This window comes from Hydra vulgaris, chromosome 09 (genome assembly GCF_038396675.1).
Source record: "Hydra vulgaris chromosome 09, alternate assembly HydraT2T_AEP".
Lineage (NCBI taxonomy): Eukaryota > Metazoa > Cnidaria > Hydrozoa > Anthoathecata > Hydridae > Hydra > Hydra vulgaris.
The window spans coordinates 32,848,718-32,872,500 of NC_088928.1; the positions used below are offsets into that span (position 1 = coordinate 32,848,718).

The window sequence follows — 23,783 nt, forward strand, 5'->3', positions numbered from 1 at the left end:
GTTTGCTTATTTAGACAAAATAAGCTTCTTTAAGCTTTGAGTTTTTATTATTTGTAGTCAATATCAGAATAAGATTTATCAAATTTACTTTCATTTAGGGCAAGCATATTTGGAGGTGTTGTAAATGCAAGAAGACAAAGACAATTAGAAGTGGTTTTTTCCAAATTTGTTCATCACTAGACATAATTAGTATTCTTAAACTTTTTTTAAGGGTTTCGGCGGTGTCTGTCAGAACAGCCAGTGATATAGTTGATAATTGCAAAAATACATCAATTCAGTGGTATCAGTACTTTAGAGACATATGTTCTTTTAAAATAATTGATGTTCATGATAGAAATCAGTTAGGTGGTCCTGGATATTTAACACGTGTGGAGGATAGATCTGCTGCAATATTGGTTCCATTAATTCAAAGATGGGTGGCTGTTGGGTCTACAATTCATTCAGATCAATGGGCTGCCTACAATAATTTGAATAACGTAGACTTTAACCTACTCACAGTAAATCACACAACCAACTTTGTTGATCCTGTAATGCAAGCAACACCAAACCATGTTGAGGCTTTTGGAGTCGAATAAAGCAAAGATTAAAATTTGTTTGCGGGTCACAAGGTGATTTGAAGTGGAGTCGACTTAAAGCAATATACAGAGAGTTTAAAACTGAAAACCTTTGGCAAAACTTAAAAAATTTTTACAACATATACATGACAAGTATCCTCTCTAATAAAATAAACTGTTTTATTTTATTTACTGAAATTATTTTATTAGAGAGGATACCTATTTGTAGGTTTGTATACTATCTTTAATATAGATTTATTATTTTTAAATAAATAATATAGATAATTTAATATAGATTTATTATTTTTAAATAAATAATATTTAAGCAGAATGATTAAGTTAGATAGTTATATATATATATATATATATATATATATATATATATATATATATATATATATATATATATATATATATATACACACACATATATATATATACACACACATATATATATATATATATATATATATATATATATATATATATATTTATATTTATATATATATATATATATATATATATATATATATATATATATATATATATATATATATATATACATATATACATTTATAAATTTATAAATTTTGAAAAAGTTTTATTTAATAGTAAGTATCTTTTTAGTTTTGAGCAAGCTTTAAAATACTACTAGTAATAATATTAAAAAATAATTTGTAAACAAATTCTATTTTGTAAATAAATTGTTTTATCTTGCATGTTTGTGATAAAGAAATGCAACATTTGTTTTGTTGTAAGTTTATTAGACCTTTTTTTAAATGTTCGATTTTGCTATATTTTAATTAACATGGAACAATATATAATGTTAATAAAACAGCGTTTTGTTTTTGTTGATTTTTTTCCTTCCGTACTTTAAGTAAACATTACTACCTAAATTGCACTCGTAAATAACTCCGTACCACAGGATAACTAAATCCTAAATCACACTCGTAAATTGTCTGTAGTTACCAAATTTAGGGGGTATGCCGTTTACATGTCATCCGCTTCAGGAACTTTCACAAATCACTTAAACAACTTTGTAAAAATGCACTTAATAAAAAGTTTAGCGTTATGAAAAACGTTACTTAAAGTCTGTAAAAATGCGCATTAATTTTAAAATCAACTAATAAAAAATTTTCATTGGTTGATTTTAAAATTTACGCGCATTTTTACGGACCATTAATAACGTTTTTTATAATGCTAAACTTTTTGTATATTACATTTTGCTAAAGTTGTGTGTTACATTTATATAAGTTACTTAAGTTTTCGCTAACAAATTAAAGTTGATTTGCCCCTTGAAAACAAAGAACATGTTTTTGCATAAGCTAAAATTTTGAAGATATTTTTCCTGATTTTGCATTTTGTGATCGCTTAATTCAACCCTTGTTGTTATATTAAAATTATACAAATATATTTTACAAACACATTGCAATTTATATTTTTGCTTTTCTCTTTAAAAAAAGTTAAATAAAAGAAAATCATTCTTTTTATTGTAGACTTATTTCTATTCTTTTAACAACCACCCTAAAGAAACAAAATTAAAAACAGTACACAAAATATTTAAATTATTAATTTATTTTTATTTTTTTTCTATTTAAATTTATTTTTATTTCCTATTTTGTTAGTTTTGCTTATTTTGTTTTTGAAACTTTTTCCGCAATGATTAATATTATAAAACTTGCAAACGACCGTGACCAAGTTGTCTAAAATAAAATACTCGCGTGTGGTCATACAAGATAAAAAACTGCACGCATTTCCTGGGAAGGCTTGTGCACATAAAAAAATTGCATTTTGTATTAGCAATTTAAGTTGAATTCTTTCACAAAACAAAAATACTTTGGTTATATAATGTGTTCATTGTCACCTTCTTATGATTTTTTTAAGATTGTTATCATGTCTTTGACTCAAATGTGTAGTGTGTGTGAGTCTTATTTGTTGAATTAGAAAGTCTAATAAAAAACATCCTTTAGGACCATCTTAAGGCACAAAATATAAGTCTTAAAGAAGGCACATCATCCAAGCCTGAAACTTTTTTAAATACTTGCTTTTCATCATCAGAAAATAGATGTACCTATTGCAGGCCTTTTTTTAAGTAAAATTGCTTAACGAATAGCCTAATGTGAATTTGGCGTCGTAAAATTCTCTTTTATTTTATATTTCTTAAAGACATTAACTTTTATAAATTACTGCAATAACTTTAATTGCCGCAAAACGAGTTAAATGTTATTTAACTTCTTTTTTATTATTATTATAAGAGAATTTTATTTTCTGTTTTTTTTTTAAATTAGTAAATAATTAAATTTTATATTACATTTTAAAAAATGTTTGATTTAAAACAAATTTTTTCTTTTCTTGACATTTGCATAAATGAATTAAAATATGTTAAATTTTTTTTGAATGATTATTTCTTAAATTTCTAATTGCAGCTTTGCAATTACAAATGATTTTATTTTTAAAAAAATTAGCGAGTAACAAATAAAAAAAATTATACAAGTTACAAATTACGTTACTTTAAATTACGTTATTTAAAAAAAAATCAGCAACTTTAGTTACTTTATTTGTTAAAAGTTTATTATTTTATTAACGATTTTGTTGTGAAAGCAAAGATTATTTTTCCAAACATCTTTCCAAAAGTTATATCGCTGTATATATCGTTTATTAAAAAATGATCAATGCGATTTAACTTGCGTTATAAAAAAAAAAGTTTAATGTTTTGTGCAAATTTTACCTTTTGTGCAAATTTTTGATGCAGCCATTTATTTAAAATTAAATTTTGTGTAAAAATGAAAAATGTTCAGGAAAGAAAACTGAAAAAATAATTGCGATAAAAATGAGCTAATTTTTTTTTTAAGAATAAATAAAATTTAATTATTGAACAATATTTAGTAATATTTAAAATAAATTTGACAGTTAAATTAAACCCAAGCAGCATTAAATTTAGCATTAACAAGGCTGCAAGTAACTGCTATTAAGATGAGAGAGAAATTAAGATTATCTATTAAGATATGTTTAGATCTTAATAGATAATCTTAAGATGGAAGAGAAAACAAAGAATAGTTTAAAGTTAAAGATCAAGGAATCAGTTGATATAAGACTTGAAAAGTTTAACGTTGAATGAGTCAGTTAAACATGGCATAATATAGGAGAAAGTTGCATTGCATTGCATTGAAGCGCAGGAGATTGAAAGCATTGAAGTGTGGGAGAAAAACTAGATGAATAAAAATTTTTAGAGCATTAAGTGACAGAAAAAGTTAAAGGATGCTTTAATTTTTTTTGATTTAGTTTTGCTGAATTAGAAGTCAAGTAAGAATGACTTTTAGTTGATAGAAACAGAGATGAAAACTCCTTTAAGCAGCAACTATGATAGTAATTGTAGTAAAGAGAAAAACACGCATTTAATTTGAGTCTAACTAACACAAACTTTAATTTGAGTCTTAAAATCAAATTTTTTTTTTTAAAAAAAAAACAATTTGTTTTTTAAAAAATTCTCGGTTGTGGTTAAATGGGTTTTTTTTATGGCGTTATATTTTCTGAATAAAAGTCACATAAACGACATTAAAAAATAATTTAAATATTTCAAAAAATGTTTGAACACTTTCGATGTTTACATTTTGCAAAAAAGTTTTCGCTTAACTAAACGCTTTCGACATTTATAATAAAAGCAAGCTGTGTCACACTTCATAACAAGGCTTGTCAAAGTTTTTTTTTTAGCAAATTTAGTTCTGTGACTTTATCTCTAAATCCTTAAATAAAATTTGTATAAAAATAAAATAGTATTTTTGTTTAAACAATAAAACTTTTTAGTTTTTATTTAGAAAGTATTTTATTAAATACATTTAAACACTAAATTAAAGTTTTATGTTCTAATTAATAATAGTTATTGTGGAAAACAAATTTTGACACTGTGACTTTAAAAATATAGTTTTATTATTTTAGATTGCTTTTTGTTTTTTTTACGTTTTGTTTTATAAAGTTCTTGAATTATATTGAATAAAAAAAAGAAAAAAAGAAACTGGAACTGCCAATAAAAATCATTAGTCACCCTTTCAGGCAACTGAATTGCATCAAAGAATATTTTTAGTTGCCCTTCATGAAATTTGGTCGTCTGGTACCATTAGAAGACCACGAGTGTACACCTCATATATATATATATATCAACCCTTAAAGTTAGTGTTGTCATTCAGCAATGCTGACCTAACTACCAACCTAAAATTGTATGAGGTCAGCAATTTTTTTGCAGACCTAATTTCTATGTTATTATGGTGAAAACTTAGTTTATCAAATTTTATTTTGACATGCCAATTAAAAATAGCCTAAAGTTGGCAATGCAAGTATATAAGTATTTATATACTATAATATGTTAAATTTTAGGTTTTGTAAAATGCTGCTTATATGTTTCATTTGTTGGATTAATGGTTAAAATTCATACTTTCCCATTGTTTGCTATTAGACCAATGTATTTGACAATTAGGTAATTTTTATCTCTAAATAATTTTTTATTTTAATAAATGTTTTAGCTTTACATATATATGTATGTATATATATATATATATATATATATATATATATATATATATATATATATATATGTATAATTTAAAATATTAATGTTTAACTACTGGAAACAGATTTTAAAATGATGGTTTTGTTAAAAATTAATCTTTTTAAATTAGGGTTCAATTTTTGAAAAGTTTTAGACTATCACACTATGTAACACAAATTTTGTTTCTGGTTTCTAAGTGTTATTTGTTATATTTTAATTGCTTATGTCTAAGGTATGTGAAAAAAATGACTTCATTAAGCACAAACTTTGCTTACACAACAACTGCACAAAGAAAACTTGTTTTTTTTTTTTTTTTTTTCTGAAAATAGAACGATTTTTTTTCATTTTTGTCATTATGATCAAATAAAAATGAAAATTGCACAATAAATAGACAAACACAGTCAGAAACCACTCAACAACACAGTCAGACACAAATAGACACAGTCAGAAACCACTCAACAAGGTTCAGAAATGTTTAAATTTTCTAGTTTTATGATTGTACTGTAAATCACTCTCACGAAGTAGTACCCAGATGTAGTCCTTCATCATGTTTTTGTTGTACAATAATGCACCTTATTTATGGCTGTCCCAGAGACTGTCACAGCTGTCCCAGAGACAGAGGAAACAAGGAAATTTTGTGAAATCTCCTTGAAGACCCATGATGAATGATACCATTTTGAAGTCACAGATGACCATTTATCCTGTATGAATAGACCTATGAATATATGTATATAATACTGTATGAATAGAGTAAGATGACCATCTATCCTGTATTTTGAAGTCACAGATGACCATCTATCCATCTGACTATCTATACTGTAATGCACTCTGCAACATTTTGACACTGGTATAGTCTTCTTTAAGATCCACAGAGTGGGTCATCAGGAGAGACGGAGTGTTGTTTCCATTGTAAAGCAACTCGGTTTTGAGGTTCTGGGATGAACTGTCTATGAATAGGCACCATTCAATAGGATTACATGTGATACCTGTAGCCTCGAACATATCGACAACATCATTGCAGAAGCGCAGCCCATCATGCTGACTGAAGAGGTTGGAGAGTCTTTAATGTTGCTTCCTCTGATCCGTGACTTGTACTCTATCATCGACCAAGTTCCACTGTTTGAGCCTGGATATCAGAAGCTCAGTATTTGATTTCGTAAGCCCAAAGTCCATAATTAAATTGTTCACAACTTTCTGGTTAGGGAAATTTGGCTTTCTATCCTCAACTTCATCTGACTTGCTGCTGTCTCCTGAAGAAGACAGCAGCAAGTCAGATGAAGATAGAACAGGCAGATTGGGGCTGTGTGGTACTGGGGCAATGGAAGAAGGCATGTTTGGATAAATGATACGAGAGGGTATTTTTGATGGTGCAACAATTACTTGGGTTTACCATGCAGAAGTAACAGTTGCTTGAGTGGTCCGCCGGCTCTTGCCAAATTCGTGGGATAGCAAACTTCATGGCTTGCTTCTCTCCTCTGTACCAACCTGTAACATAGCACATAATGCATAAGAAATATAATAATTTGAGGACAGGAAATTTCTAAATATGGAATAATTTCAAGATAGAACATTTTTACCTTTAGTACACGACTTAAACGTGACAGTGCATGACAAAACTTTGAAAACTATAACTCCTTGACGTGAACTAGATCTAAAGCATTGAAATTTTATGAAAATAAATCTAAGAAAAATACATCTAAGCAAGAAACAACTGTTCAGTTTACCTTTAAGTGTTTTCTTGCAATATTCGCATGTGAAATGCGATGCTCAAGATTTGTCTTGGTCTCCGGCGGGCACCCCGAAGTATGTCTTGTAGGCCTTCCACATTATACTTTCTTCCGGGAATACTATTTTTGCTCTTGTTTTTATAAATTGTCCACGAATGAATCAGCTGGATGCAAGCAACCTCTTGATGCCATTTGATGATCAAATAAATACCTTCTCTTTAACTACGAATTATTATCCTTTCAGTATGCAATAAAAATCCGAATCTTGGTTCGAGACACCTGTGCTTTTATACTTGTACAGCTACTTTTGGAATCTTAAAGAACATTCTAGAAAGTTCTGAGAGTTTCTTGAAAGTTCTGGAAGTTACTCGAACTTTCTAGAGTGTTTGGGAGAATTGTAGAAACATCTGGACAACTCTAGCAGTTCATGAATATTATAGGAAGAAGCTTGGCATTGAACAGAACAAAATTAAAAATTTGTTACATAGTGTTATTTAAAGATAATTCTTAGCTATTAACAGTAAATAATCATTAAAAACAAATTGTTGCTTTTAACTACAAAACCATATCTGCTCAGAAACAATGTAAAACATATGTTTAAACAGTTACCATTATTAGACATTATGTCAAAAATTAATTTTTTTACTTATAACTGTATGTTATTGTAGAAGCACATAAAATATTAGGTAGCAATATTTTATTAAAAATATTAGCAATAAACTGATTTCTGATACTATAGATAAATTAACTATGAAATATAGTTATTACTATTCTAGGATTAATTGATAGTTTTACTATCAATTAATCCTAGAATAAGTAAAACATTACTGATGATATCACTTTAAGGAGAGAGTGATTTTTGTGGCCAGAATTTTTTTATTGTCCCATAAACCAATATTTTATATGTAACTGACATGGTCACAGTTCTTGGGTAATAATACCTTTTTTATTATTTTTCAGAAATGTTCTCTGACCAGAGTTCAAAACTAATGAAATCATTAACTATTTTTTTGTTAACTAATTTTTCATCCAAATATATATATATATATTTTTTTTTTTCTGAGCTTTTCATGTATTACTTTTAGCATTTTGTCTAATATTCTTTTTTAAAACTAAGATAACTCTTTGCTTCAGTTTGGTTTAGAAAAATCTAAATTTAGAATTATTTAATCTGAAGCACTTTTGTTATCAATTAATGAATTTTTATTTTTAGTGTATTTTATCTTCAATTTTAGAAACTTCAAAAAGTCACTAAGTGATGTAATACTTTCTCGTCGTGCTATTACTTATATGAATACAAGGTACAAATTTGTTCAAAAACTATGTAAAACAAAGATACCATAAATTTATGAATAGCTTTATTACTAGATAATCATATATTATATATTTTATATATGAAGAGCTCATTTTCAAAACGCTGTAAATCCATTTTTTGGGTTTTGAGTAAATCGAACTTTTCTCCTGCATAAAGAAATTAAGTATTTTGGAATAAGTTATTATTGATTTAGTTAAACATGTACTTTATTAATAAGACTATAATGTCTACTGAAATCGAGCGGTATGAAATCGATGTATATTTTCAGTGGTTATTTTTGTTTTGTTTCAAAACGCTGTATATCCAAGTATTATTTATTAACAAAACGCTTTATATCCATTTCATTAATAAAATATATCTATTAATGAAACATAATATTATTTTATTATGCATTCTAAGATCTACCTTAAAATTTTGTTCTCCTTTAATATAAATCAGCAACTTTTTTTAAACAACTCACAAGTGCAACTATAAAAATATATAAGGTGTTAATGAGTATTTTATCTTGTATTCAATAACGTTAATAAAAAAAAAAAAAAAATAAATCATGTTATGCTGGAAATTTTTTAAAATATTTGTATCTTAAATTAAACATGTTTACAAAATTCACAGCTAAAAAACATTTAAATCAAATTATGAACTATCTTCTTCACTAAGGCTAGCATTATCTTCAGTGGCATTACAGAGTAGTGTTTTATACATACTAAGTATTCTGCCTTCTGCTCCTACAAGACCGAGAAGACGAAAAACATCGTCTTTCTTAGCAAGTTTAACACAGTTATTTAATTCCAAACGTTGCGGTCTAAATGTCTCCCATTTCTTCCGTTTTTTAAGGATACTGTGTGATTTTGGTTCAGAATGGTAACTAAATGCAACTACTTCGAGCTTGTCTGAATTTATAAGAAGTTTTTTTGCTTCACTGATTTTAAATGTTTTTTTGCTCAGGACATACTTTTTGACTCCTGATTTGAAGTCATGTGCTGACCAATTCTGCCCGTAAACCATGACTTTTCCATGCCGGCTAAGTATGTTTATGTATTCATTAGGCTCAAAAATTTGGTCTCTTTTTTTAATATCTAGCTGAACTCGACCAAACACGCGATCAGCTGGCAGATATGAGTGACCTCGTTCTGGAAAAGTATGTGTAATCTGCAGTTTATTAAAATATTGTTTTCTTAGAGCTAGAAGCATTTATGTCATATTTATGTTTTTGTTCTGGCCATAGCATGCATCAGAAAACAATCGAAGTGACGAGGCGTTGAAACATTTATCTTTTAAAACATTTTTAAGTAGATGTTCTATAGCTGAACAGATCATATTCGAATCTTTCCTATTTTCACACTCCATCCAAGTAAAAAAATATATATCGTTAACAGACTGAGACTTATCACCTTTATGAATAACAACACCAAGGACATAAAGATAATGCTGTCTAGAATAGTAGGCTTCTCCGATTGATAATTTTGGTAGTACAAGGTTCTCCATCATGTCAAAACAGATAGTGATCTCATTGGGATGAATATCATTGAGAAGACTATAAAATTATCTGGCTTTCCTTCGATGAAGAATGAAAAGAGCAGTTTTTAATTTTTTTTAATTATCAGTAATATTTTGGTTTTTCATAGCCAACTTATATGTTTGACATGTAGAGCATGTATCTGTTGCTGGGTATCCAAAGCTAAATTGAAATGATTCATAAATACCCCATAATAATAATGGTAGCCTACAGTAGCCACAGTATAAGCATTGTTTTTATCCAAAAAAAGTTCGTACATCCGCTTTACATTTAAATCAGAAGGCAAATATTTACGTCCTGGAGCACGTTTTCTTCCATAATGACTTTCTCTGCAATTAAAAGACTGAATATGGTTTTTAATAACTTCTTTCTTTTCAGAAAAAGCTATTTTCTTCCTGTCTCCTCCTCTATTTTCAGGTCTGGTTGTTCCATGTTCATACCAGTGTCTTGCAATTCTTAAAACTCTATCAGGTTTTATGGTTGGAATAAATTAATAAAATATTAACTTTTACTCATTAATTTTTTTTAACAAAATATACATTCTATTTCTGAATTAAAAGTAAAGTAATTTTATACTTACACAATACTGAACAAAATGAAGCTTGGCAAACTCGTACTTTAATTCCCTCGCAGCATAAAAAGTACTCAATACTCATATTTCTTAACTTTATTCGGTTATTATATTTCACTCTGACTCTTTTAACACTGATTATATTAGGCATTGACAGTATAGTAGCATCTTGTGATACTTTATTTGCAATACTATAGAATTCTGTATGATGTTTTAGCAAATTATCCTTTGTTATATCTCGAGCCTGAAATAAGTCAATCAATAAATAATTATTTTGCCATAAACACAAATTATACCAAGTAATCTTACGTTGTGTATAATAAAACTTTAAACTCATAACTAAATTATAATTTCAACATACGAAGATCATTAAATTAAAAAAACTCACTTTGCAGTAACCTGAAACATGATTACATGATATAGTAGGAATTTTTCCTCCGCTTGAATGTCTAAATAACTTATTTTTCTCTCTTGCAGAGCATTGTTTTTTTTTTTCTCGTGATTTTAACGTTGACACAACACTTTCATCTAAACCATCCAAATCAGCCATCTTTATTATTATTATTTAAATATGACTATTGCGCTTGCGTGGAGTTAACTTTATATAAGCACGGATTGGTCAAAAAAATATACAGCACATTGAAAATAAACTAAAAAAATTATACAGCGTTTTGAAAATAAATAATTTTTAGAGCCTAAATTAAAAAAAAAAAATTAAACCTAATTAATTAGTTACAAACATGACTTAAAAGTATCTAACTTTCTCTTCAAAATTATCCACTTAATGCAGTTTTTTCGAAATTGGCGCTTACCGCGTTTTGAAAATAAGCTCTTCATATATATATATTTATATTTTATATATATATATATATATATATATACCAATTCTCAGAATTAGGAAAAATGAAGTCACAATAATTTACCCACCTCTATCTTATAGAGGTCGGCAAATAATATTTGATACAAAGGTCTGACCATAAATTTTTGCCAACCTCAAACACTTTCAGATCGGCAGTTAGGTTGGCATTGCCAAATGCTGATGCTAATTCCGAGGGTTGATATAAATATATATATATATATATATATATATATGTGTGTGTGTATATATATATATGTGTGTGTGTATATATATATATATATATATATATATATATATATATATATATATATATATATGTGTGTGTGTGTATATATATATATGTGTGTGTATATATATATATATATATATATATATATATATATATATATATATATATATATATATATATATATATATATATATAATATATTTATATATATATATATATATTAGTATTAGTATTAGTAACTTAAGTTACACACAAAAAATTTTTATTGTCATTTTTTGTGTAAAGCATCTCATCTGTTGCAGGCAACAATGCTATAGTAACTTTGGGACTGCATTTTCATTTTGCAGTTTTGTTAGATTATTAAGTTTTAATTTTGTTCAATGTATTTGTCCAAAGAGTGTAAAAGAGTTTGTGCTTTGCTGCATGACAACATCATCTGGTAGTGTATTCCAAATCGAACTCTATTGTTAAAAAAATGATACCGTTGAGCACAGTTCTTTATGATTTCTCTGCGGTATTGTAAGTGTCGGTCAGCTCGTGGAGAGACCTTCATAGGTTCTTTGTGCCAGACTACTTTATTTTTAAAATTCTCTAATTTGTATTTTTGAATTAGATTTTCCCGTTGGCGTCTCTTTTCTAGTGATGAGCATTTAATTGCTGAACAGCGAATAGAGTAATTAATTATGAAGGTTGTGTGGTATCTTTGAAGCACGTTTTTGAATTTTCTCTAAAATTTTAATATCTTTTTTAAATAAGGCGACTGCATACTCTAAATGTGGTCGCACATAAACTTTATAAAGTTTACTCCATATAGTAACATTTCTAGATATAAATGTATTTTTTAGAATTCTAAGCATTCGATTAGCTTTATATGATGCTTTTGTGACTTGATCATGAAATTTAAGATCAGATGACAAAACTTTACCTAAATCTTGTTCAGTTGTTGTTACTTCAAGCTTAATTCTCTGATGTGTGTTAAGGTCATTTATATAGTAATCAAATTTTAGTAAATTAGAACTCCCTAGAATATGCATTACTTAACACTTACTTTCGTTGAGTTGCATTTGCCACATTCTTGTCCATTCTGTAATCCAATTAATATCACTCTGCAGTCGTTCACAGTCTTTTTTGCTTTCAATTGTGGCAAGTATCTTTGTGTCGTCAGCATACATTTTACAAACATTGTTTATCTTATCAGGCAGATCATTAATGTATATAATAAACAAAGTAGGTCCTAACACAGAACCCTGAGGAACACCGCTAGTGACAGGAACCCAATCAGATATTGTTTCTCCTAAAACAACACGTTGTCGACGATTTGAAAAGAAAGAGTTTATCCAAGAAGAAAGTTTACCAACAGTTCCTTATTTTTTCAGTTTAAATAAAGGTTTATGCGGTACTTTATCGAAAGCTTTAGCCTAATCAAGGAATACAACATCTCTCGACTTTTTACTTGATTTTCCATGGGTTATAAATTCCATAGTTTCCAAATGATTTGTGACACTTGATGTATTTAATACAATCCGCATTGGCAGGTAGATATAAGATTATTAAAAGATAAATATTTTGTGATTTTATCTCTATTACTTCATATAAAATTATTTTCTCAAGAATTTTACAAGTAACAGAAGTGTGGGAGACTTGTCAAAAATATGCTGGATCTGTTTTCCAGCCTTTCTTATATAATGAAGTAACATTGGCTTCTAACCAGGACTCTGGTAATTCAGATTGATCAATTGAATATTGAAATATAGGCGATAATGGTTTGGTTAATGATTTTGCACACTTTTGTAGAACTGATGGACTTATGTCAGTGCCAAACAATTTCTTTGGATCTAATTTGAGTAAATGTGATTCTACTAGAGATTGATCAATTTTTAATGAACTGATTAAGGGTGTTGTGATTAATCATTTTGAGAAATTTTTGATTAACGATTAATTGGTTTTAAAAAAAACGATTAATCGATTATTAATCGATTAATTTATGAAAAATAAAGTTTCCCTTTAATTACACAAGAAATAGTATTATTTGAGTTTTTTTAAATATGAATTAATTTTGTTTCAAAGTAATAAAACAGTCCACTGTAATAAGAATGGTTATAATATTATAATGGTTAAAAGAGGCAAAGAATTTTAATTTATATAATTATTGAAAACATAATAAGTTTTATAACTAAATCGTAATACATTAGTGAAAAACGTTTCAGAAGTTAAAATATAAGTTTTATAGGAAATTTTTAATATAAACAAGTTTAAATAACGTTTATTTCATGTCCATTTTGTTTCTGTAAAAGATATTAGCGAAGAAAGCATAAAGAATCAATAGTTTCATCATTTAAGGATGTTCGCAATTTAGTTACAAAAAGCCCTGCCGCACTAAAACATCCTTCAGCTTCAACCGACGATGGTGGAATAGTTAACAAAGCATTGTACATTTGTTCAAATAAATGACTTCCACTTCTTTTGTTAATTTTTTCAAAAATGCTCATTTCTTTTTTAATAGATGAAACGTTGTTTTGAAAATTTACTACAGTTGAAACATAGGTGTTTTTTTTTGACAAAATGCGATTCAATTCTTCTTTTTTTTTTATATTTTCAGTACATTCATGAGTAGCCTCATCTTCTTGATTTAAACTATTTTCATTAACATTCTGATCAATGAGAAATAAACGATGAACAATTTCTTTAATTGTTAGAGCAATTTCGTTTCTTGTTGATCATTTTAATATTGCATTTTTTTGTGTAAGTGCTTTTAGGTAAGTGTTGGGATCATCTACATATTCTAACAGGCCTTCTACATTAATAATTCTACGTTCAAATATTCTTTTACTTACTGCTTCATAGAATTTCATACCAGTTTCACTTGATTGAATTTTCAATTTAGAAAGTAAAAATTCAAATATTTTTAAAGCATCAATTATATTGCAATCTCGCCTTCCCAATGCAAGTGAACTTACTTCAATGATTTCTAATGATTCTACAATTTCCTCAACCTGCTTAATTTCACAATTTGTTGGATATAAATGAATAACTGACAAATTTATTAATACTGATTTTATTATTTCTTTTAACTCCAAGAACCGCTTTAACATTGCCAACATTGAGTTCCAGCGTGTACGTATATCAATTATCATCACTTTTTCCTTTCTCAGTTTTTCTTGACACTCTCTTTGCAGGAAATCATTTTTTACAGGTGATTTTCTAAAAAAACGAGCAATTTTTCTAATTTTATTTGTTGCTGATGAAAAATCTTGAACAAATTCGATTTCATAATTGAAAGGAGCTACTTCAACCCAACTTTGTCCTTCGCTTTTTTCAAAATCTTCCTCATCATCATCACATTCGTCACTAATTGAAGAGTTATCAAGTTCTGTTTCAAAATATTTGTCATCAGGTTCTACTAAATTTGTATGATTAGCATATAAAACATTTACCACAGCCAAATGTATGCCATGACTATGACAAATTTGATGAAAAATACCCATCAATCGTCCCATTTTTTTCATTACAGACGAGCCATCTGTTATAACAGCAATTATGTGGTTTTTGAGCTGCAAACCGAACTCGCCTAGTTTTTAAATAACAATCTCAACTGCCTTGGTAGCTGGCATTGTGTCTTTTACTCTTATCATACCAATACTAATCACAATTCCGTTTTTCATATGGATATTCATACACTTATAATGTCTGTTTTTTTTGGAACTCTATTCGTCTAATGATAATGAAAATCTCTCATTATCTTCTATTCTCTTTTTTAAATCACTTTTTAATTTTTCTCTAATCTGGTCAGCATACTCAAGTTTAATACTTTTAATTCCTTGTCTTGTTGATGGCATTTTTAAACCTTGAGCTTTCCATCCTTTGATAATTTCTTCACTATTTGCCAAAGTTGAAAACGGTATTTTATCTAAAGCTGTTAACTTATCTAAAGAATTAACCCAGGACAAGATTTTTTTTTTTGAAAATAGGATGAAACTATCTTTTGAGAATTACTTTGTGCAACTAATGAGCTTCCTGAAGCAGGCTCTAATAGAAGGTCGTGTTTGTGTTGCATGTGGTACATTAGGGATGCAGTTGATAAATGCAATTTAAATTTGGTGTCACAATGCTTGCATTTTAAAGTTTGTGAATCGTTTATATTTTCTAATAAATGAACCCAAACCTTAGACTTTCTTTTTTTTGGCTGCACCCATATATCATTGCTGTTGCATATATTGTCAGATAAATCCTAAAATTATAATATAATTTATAAAAATCTTTGTAAGTACACTATAATTCAAAACAGAACACACATTCCCACGAAAATACATTCAAAAAGATTATTATCAACATACCATTATGAAGTAAAACACGAGGATTAAAGTTTTTCTAAAAGTAATAAATGTAAATATTCAAGATGTTATTGGAAATTATGGCTTATTTAGTTAGTTCCGTGGTTTAACATGAAACAATTACTAAATCCAGTGTCGACGATCCGGTGTTTAAACTCTAAAGTGCTTATTTTTTTATAAAACCAAATCCTAATATAAAACGTTGATTAATCGTTCTAATTTTCGAATAATCGATTAATTAATCAAATAAAATAAAAAAACGATTAATCGATTAATCGATAACAGCCCTAGAACTGATTGTGTTTAATGTTCTGTTTGGGAAATGCGGTAGTGTGTGTACATTTTGTGTACGGTTGTGAAAACAGATTGAAATTGCAAATTTATTACATTTGCTATATCCACTTTCTTTATGCTAATATCTGATTCAGTGATCAATGCATTAATAGGACTTGATGATGAACGTTTAGAATTAATATAGTTGAAAAGCCTTTTTGGATTGCATTTATCGTTTTCTAAATCTTCTTCAAAGATTCTAATTGCTGAATGAGTATACTTTTTGATTTGATTATGAACTGTGTTATAAAGATTAATTAGATATGGAACTTTCTACTTTGTATTTCTATTTTTGTACTATAGTTGTTTTACTTAACTTAATAATGTCAATTGTTATCCAAGGTTGATGCTTTTTGTGTGTGTGTTTTGATATAGAAGGTATGAGTTTAGCACATAGTTTATGATATATATCTGTCCATTTTTTGTAGGAATCATTATTACTTAATTTTTTAAACATAGTAATCCAATCATAACTATTAAATGCTTCATTTAGTTTTGCATAGTTACCTTTTTTATAACATAATTTTGAGAAAATAAATGGGGTTGAATAATTTAATTTTCTCAATGATGAGATTCCATTTGAGCAGTAAGTGACCTTGTGTTGCACATCCAAGAGGCGGATCAAAGGCTATTTTACTTATTTTGTCTGGAGAGTCTGTTATAACAAGATCCAATGTGTTAATTCATTTATCTTTCTTAAGTATATATGTTGGTGAGTGTATGCATTGATACAAAAATGAATTATTGAGTGTGTTAATAAAATTTACTTCAATTGGTTTGCTTGGTCCTTTGAAGTTAGTTGAATAGTCATCATTCCAAACAATGTTAGGATAATTAAAATCGCCTGTGAGTAATAGTCCTGAAAAACGGTTACTATCAATAGATTTTTTAGCTAAAGTTATACAATTGAAATGTAGAAATGTAGGTTGTGTTGATTGAGTGGTACACTTTGCTGTTAAACTTTTTAGTTTGGAAATTTTATCATTTATTAGGTTGCTGCAAAAATAATCTCGTTTTTCAACCGTTAACTTTGAACAAACATAACTCAGCATAGAATAAACTTTATTAATCGAAATAAGAACCATTACAATCAACACATTTTTGCCAACGAGAAACAAGTTTATTTATGCCGGTAGCGTAAAATTCCAAAGTCCTGGAAGCGATGAAGTCATCAAAGGTCGTTTTGACATCGTCTCGGCTTTTGAAGCATTTCTCGTGGAGGAAGTTGTCGAGATGCTTGAAAAAGTGGTAGTCGGTGGGCGAGAGGTCCGGTGAGTATGGTGGATGAGGCAGAGTTTCGTAGCCCAATGCGTTCAACTTCTGCAGGGTCGGTTCAGGAAGCTGTGATGGATGAGACCGGCTGCAGACCACCAAACAGTCACCATAACCTTCTTTTGGTGGAGATTCGGCTTCGGGAAGTGCTGTGGGGCCTCATCGCGGTCCAACCACTGCGTGGAACGTCGTCGGTTGTCGTAGAGGATCCATTTCTCATCACACGTCACGATCCGGTTGAGAAACGGATCGCTTTTGTTGCGCAGAAGAAGAGCAGACGATACCTCAAAACAACGATTTTTTTGATTTTCGTTCAGTTCGTGCGGCACCCATTTGCTAAGCTTTTTTGACTTTCCTATTTGCTTCAAGTGGCGATCAACTGTTGAGTTCTTTCGCAACCTCTCGTATGGTTTTGCGCGGGTTGGCTTCGATTAAGGCTCTCAATTGATCGTCATCAATCTCAGACGGGCGTCCGCGACCCTCTTCATCTTCAAGGCTCTCCTCACCGCTGCAGAATTTTTTGAACCACCACTGTGCCATACGTTCGTTAGTGGTTTCTGGGCCAAATGCAGTGTTGATATCGCGAGCTGTCTCGGCAGCTTTTCGGCCCATCTTGAACTGGAACAGAAAAATCGTGCGAATTTGTCTCTTGTCCATGATAGATTTGACGTCCTGTAAAAAATGACTAAATTATTATAAAACAAAACCAATACGATAACTAGATCAAGCGAAAAACGCGCTTTTAAATAACATATAGCATGACATCTGATAATAATAAATTTATTCAAAAATTCATCCAAAAATATAAAATATGAAAAACGAGATTATTTTTGCAGCAACCTAATAGTTCGCTTATAATATTATCCTTTTTTACATTTTCACTACGAAGACATTTAACTTCAGATTTAAGTTCAACCACACATTGTTTTAATTCAAACAACCATTCATCCAAAAGTTTAATGGAAACATTTTCCATGTTTCTGGCTGGATCAACTGATGGTGACCATTAAATATTTTTAGATCCACCAGGATGCTTTATATATATTATTTATATATCTTATTCTATATCTTGTAAACACAGTATTGCACTTATTAACACAAATACTGTAAAAAGTTTAGATGTGTTTTTTTCCGTGATATATCCGTAATATATATATATATATATATATATATATATATATATATATATATATATATATATATATATATATATATATATATACATATATATATATATGTATATATATATATATATATGTATATATATATATATGTGTATATATATATGTGTGTGTATATATATATATATATATATACATATATATATATATATATATATATATATATATATATATATATATATATATATATATATATATATATATATATATATATATATATGTATATATACACTGCCGCTCACGAAAGTTAGGACAAAAAAAATATTTTTTCAAAAGAACAATATTAAAATGTAATTGTTATTAAATTATTTACTTATATTAGTAAAATTTATGTTTATATAAAAATAAATCAAGTTAAATAAAATTTGTTTCAAAAAAATTCTAAATTAAGTTATTTTAATGTAAATATATTAAAATAACTAACATTTAGAATAACATAAAATGTACTCACAAGTAAAAGTCTTATCATTTTAAATAAAGAAACAGAAAACGCAGAAACATATTAAAGGTCACGTATGAACCTGTATTTTACATTATCAACTCAAATCTTTTAAGTTTGTCATTTAACAAGTATTTCTATTGTTTACTGTGTTTTTGCAGATATTTTGTGTATTTTGTGTTAGTGTTTTAAAAATTTCAAGTGCAGAAGTTCAAAGGTAAAATTAAAAATTATTTTTTTAGTGTAAATTCAAAATATTGAAAAAAATATGCCTAAAGGTAAGCCAATAAGTGTTGAAAAAAGGACAGCAACACTCACTTTGCTTCAAGAAGGCTATACAGTTAGAAAAATAGCTGAAAAATTAAATCTGAGTAAATCAACAGTTAGCTATACGATTCGTCGATATCGAGAATCTGGAAGTTTGGAAGACAGAAATCATCCAGGTCCTTCTCGCATAACAACAAAAACTGATGACCAAAGAATAAAAATCATCAGTAAGCGTAATCGAATGTTAACTGCTCCACAAATAACAGCTATTTTCAACTGTGTTCGAGAAAAAAAAGTTTCTGTCAGTACAATCAAACGAAGATTGCATAAGCTAATTTGCATGGTCGTGTTGCTATCCGAAAACCATATCTTCGAAAAGTTAATCGACAGAAGAGATTCCGTTGGGCACAGCTCCACAAAAATTGGACGATGGATGAATGGAAACAAGTACTCTGGACCGATGAGTCAAAATTTGAAGTTTTCGGAAATAAGCAAAGAGTTTACGTTAGAAGATCTGCTGAAGAAAAAATGCTAACTCAATGTCTGGTTCCAACAGTAAAACATGGTGAAGACTCTGTGATAGTTTGGGGTTGTTTCTCTCTGGATGGAGTGGGATATTTGCATAAAATCGATGGTATAATGAGAGCAGAACATTATAGAGATATCCTGGAAACAAGTGCAATCCCTTCGGGACTTCAATTAATCGGAGATAATTTTATTCTGATGCATGATAATGACCCTAAACATACTGCATTATTATGTAGAAATTATTTAGAATCAAAAAAAGCTGAAAATGTATTAGGTGTAATGACCTGGCCTCCCCAAAGCCCAGACCTCAACCCCATTGAGTTACTATGGGATGAACTGGATAGAAAAATTAGAACTGTATGTCCAACATCAAAATCTCGTTTATGGAACATTATAGAACAGGAATGGAATAATATTCAAAAAGAAACAATTAGAAAATTAATTGAAAGAATGCCGAGAATAGTTAAAGCAGTTATTAAATCAAAGGGTGGTTTTTTTGACGAAAAAAAAGTTTAATTATTATAATGGTTTTTGTACATTTTTATTACATAAAACTGACTAATAATATATTTTATATTGAAAATGTATAAAAAATCTAATTTTTATTAATATAAATTAAAAATTCTATAATGTAATTATATATTAATTTTGCTTTTTCGAAAAAATCTCCACTGTCCTAACCTCCATGAGCGGCAGTATATATATGTATATGAGCGGCAGTATATATATATGTATATATGTATATATATATATATATATATATATAATATATATATATATATATATATATATATATATATATGTATATATATATATATATGTCTCGGCAGGAGTAAATTAATATGAAAGCCAAGTAAAGCTCATCTAAAACGAAAATGGCGAGCCTTGGAAACTGTTCCTCTAAACAGCTTTTTACGAGAGCTTTCTGTTTTTGTGCAAGCTATCTGTTTATTCATTAAAAAAATACTTGCTACAAGTGTATCCTTGTAATGGTAATGTTACAAGAGTATATACATATGAGCATTGTTGAAAAAATTCTTTAGATGAGCATTTTCTTTGGGTTTTCACTGTAGCTATCCATTTATTCATTGACAACTTTATTCATTTAATGAAAAATTTGACACAAGTTATAAATGTTTTTACTCTTTATGAAAAATATTTTATATTTTCTTACTGTAACAGAATGCAGGAAGTTTAAGAATTATTGCAACAGTAAAAGATTCCCCAGTAAAAGTGTTTATATAATTACAATTTTTTTTTAAAGAACATTTAATTGTGCTTTAGATATTTGATTTTGCTTAAGTTTAGAAAAATTTATATAATTTATTTAATAATTATAATTAATTTGTAAAATGTATAATTCATTACATAATATAAAAATTATTACATTATAATTTAGTGCGTAATAATTTCATATTATATATATATATATATATATATACATACATATATATATATATATATATATATATATATATATATATATATATATATATATATATATATATATATATATATATATATATATATATATATACATACATATATATATATATATATATATATATATATATATATATATATATATATATATATATATATATATATATATATATATATATATATAGATATATATATATATATAGATATATATATATATATATATATAGATATATATATATATGTGTGTGTGTGTATATATATATATATATATACATATACATATATATATATATATATATATATATATATATATATATATATATAGATCTATAGTTTGTTGGCTTTGGGAAGAGCGGAAGGAAAAAAGTGATTCTTACGCCAACATATACGTCACTTTTAATTACTTTTAACTTTCGTCCAACATTTCCGTGTTGGACGAAAGTAAAAACCATTAATTTAATTACAAATTAATCGTTTTTTAAAAAAACCACAAAAACGCAAATTTAATTGACCAGAATGTTTTAAAAACATTGTGAATGTTTTTAACAATATAAACAATGTTTTTATTTTATTTTTTTTAATAAAATGTTTTTATTTTTATTTTTTTTAATAAAATGTTTTTATTTTTATTTTTTTTACTGAAAATCATGCGCGGAGTGTTGCTACATCGACTATCTTATAGCCTGACTCGCAAGGGAGTGCTGCTACATCGACTGACAAATAGCCTGACTCGCAAGGGAGTGCTGCTACATCGACTGACAAATAGCCTGACTCGCAAGGGAGTGCTGCTACATCGACTGACAAATAGCCTGACCCGCAAGGGAGTGCTGCTACATCGACTGAGGGTTTGGTTAGGGCAGGCAGTCTATCATTATTAAAAAAAAAAAATTCCGGTCTTGCATTTTAATTTTTACTTTTTGTCAACAAAATATCGAAAAAACTTTCGGACAACATCTAAGGGTTGTATATATATCTATATATATATATATATATATATATCTATATATATATATATAAAATCGATGGTATAATGAGAGCAGAACATTATAGAGATATCCTGGAAACAAGTGCAATCCCTTCGGGACTTCGATTAATCGGAGATAATTTTATTCTGATGCATGATAATGACCCTAAACATACTGCATTATTATGTAGAAATTATTTAGAATCAAAAAAAGCTGAAAATGTATTAGGTGTAATGACCTGGCCTCCCCAAAGCCCAGACCTCAACCCCATTGAGTTACTATGGGATGAACTGGATAGAAAAATTAGAACTGTATGTCCAACATCAAAATCTCGTTTATGGAACATTATAGAACAGGAATGGAATAATATTCAAAAAGAAACAATTAGAAAATTAATTGAAAGAATGCCGAGAATAGTTAAAGCAGTTATTAAATCAAAGGGTGGTTTTTTTGACGAAAAAAAAGTTTAATTATTATAATGGTTTTTGTACATTTTTATTACATAAAACTGACTAATAATATATTTTATATTGAAAATGTATAAAAAATCTAATTTTTATTAATATAAATTAAAAATTCTATAATGTAATTATATATTAATTTTGCTTTTTCGAAAAAATCTCCACTGTCCTAACCTCCATGAGCGGCAGTATATATATGTATATGAGCGGCAGTATATATATGTATATATGTATATATATATATATATATATATATATATATATATATATATATATATATATATATATATATGTATATATATATATATATGTCTCGGCAGGAGTAAATTAATATGAAAGCCAAGTAAAGCTCATCTAAAACGAAAATGGCGAGCCTTGGAAACTGTTCCTCTAAACAGCTTTTTACGAGAGCTTTCTGTTTTTGTGCAAGCTATCTGTTTATTCATTAAAAAAATACTTGCTACAAGTGTATCCTTGTAATGGTAATGTTACAAGAGTATATACATATGAGCATTGTTGAAAAAATTCTTTAGATGAGCATTTTCTTTGGGTTTTCACTGTAGCTATCCATTTATTCATTGACAACTTTATTCATTTAATGAAAAATTTGACACAAGTTATAAATGTTTTTACTCTTTATGAAAAATATTTTATATTTTCTTACTGTAACAGAATGCAGGAAGTTTAAGAATTATTGCAACAGTAAAAGATTCCCCAGTAAAAGTGTTTATATAATTACAATTTTTTTTTAAAGAACATTTAATTGTGCTTTAGATATTTGATTTTGCTTAAGTTTAGAAAAATTTATATAATTTATTTAATAATTATAATTAATTTGTAAAATGTATAATTCATTACATAATATAAAAATTATTACATTATAATTTAGTGCGTAATAATTTCATATTATATATATATATATATATATATACATACATATATATATATATATATATATATATATATATATATATATATATATATATATATATATATATATATATATATATATATATATATATATATATATATATACATACATATATATATATATATATATATATATATATATATATATATATATATATATATATATATATATATATATATATATAGATATATATATATATATAGATATATATATATATATATATATAGATATATATATATATGTGTGTGTGTGTATATATATATATATATACATATATATATATATATATATATATATATATATATATATATATATATA

The 23,783-nt window shown here is 27.4% G+C and overlaps 2 protein-coding genes across 2 annotated transcripts in view; one reads left to right on the forward strand and one right to left on the reverse strand.

The window, feature by feature from the left end:
• LOC101241018 (E3 ubiquitin-protein ligase synoviolin B) overlaps window positions 1–23,783 on the forward strand; it is a 59,726-nt gene that overhangs the window by 18,299 nt on the left and 17,644 nt on the right. Inside the window, exons 7-8 of the mRNA XM_065805419.1 lie at window positions 4,926–5,025; window positions 8,060–8,125. Of these exons, the coding sequence (XP_065661491.1) occupies window positions 4,926–5,025; window positions 8,060–8,125 (166 nt within the window). The remainder of the gene's footprint in view (window positions 1–4,925; window positions 5,026–8,059; window positions 8,126–23,783) is intronic.
• Window positions 10,196–10,902, reverse strand: LOC136084735 (uncharacterized). The gene is made up of 2 exons (XM_065805421.1): window positions 10,615–10,902; window positions 10,196–10,470 (listed from the first exon to the last, which is right to left on the reverse strand). Exons 1-2 carry the CDS (start codon window positions 10,774–10,776, stop codon window positions 10,198–10,200), a joined length of 435 nt encoding a protein of 144 aa, XP_065661493.1. The 5' UTR covers window positions 10,777–10,902; the 3' UTR covers window positions 10,196–10,197.

Coding starts and splice junctions, on each gene's coding strand:
- LOC136084735 (XM_065805421.1), bottom strand. CDS start 10,776: ATGGCTGATTTGGATGGTTTAGATGAAAGTGTTGTGTCAACGTTAAAA. Junction 10,471..10,614: donor ATGTTTCAGGTTACTGCAAA/GTGAGTTTTTTT, acceptor GACTTATTTCAG/GCTCGAGATATAACAAAGGA.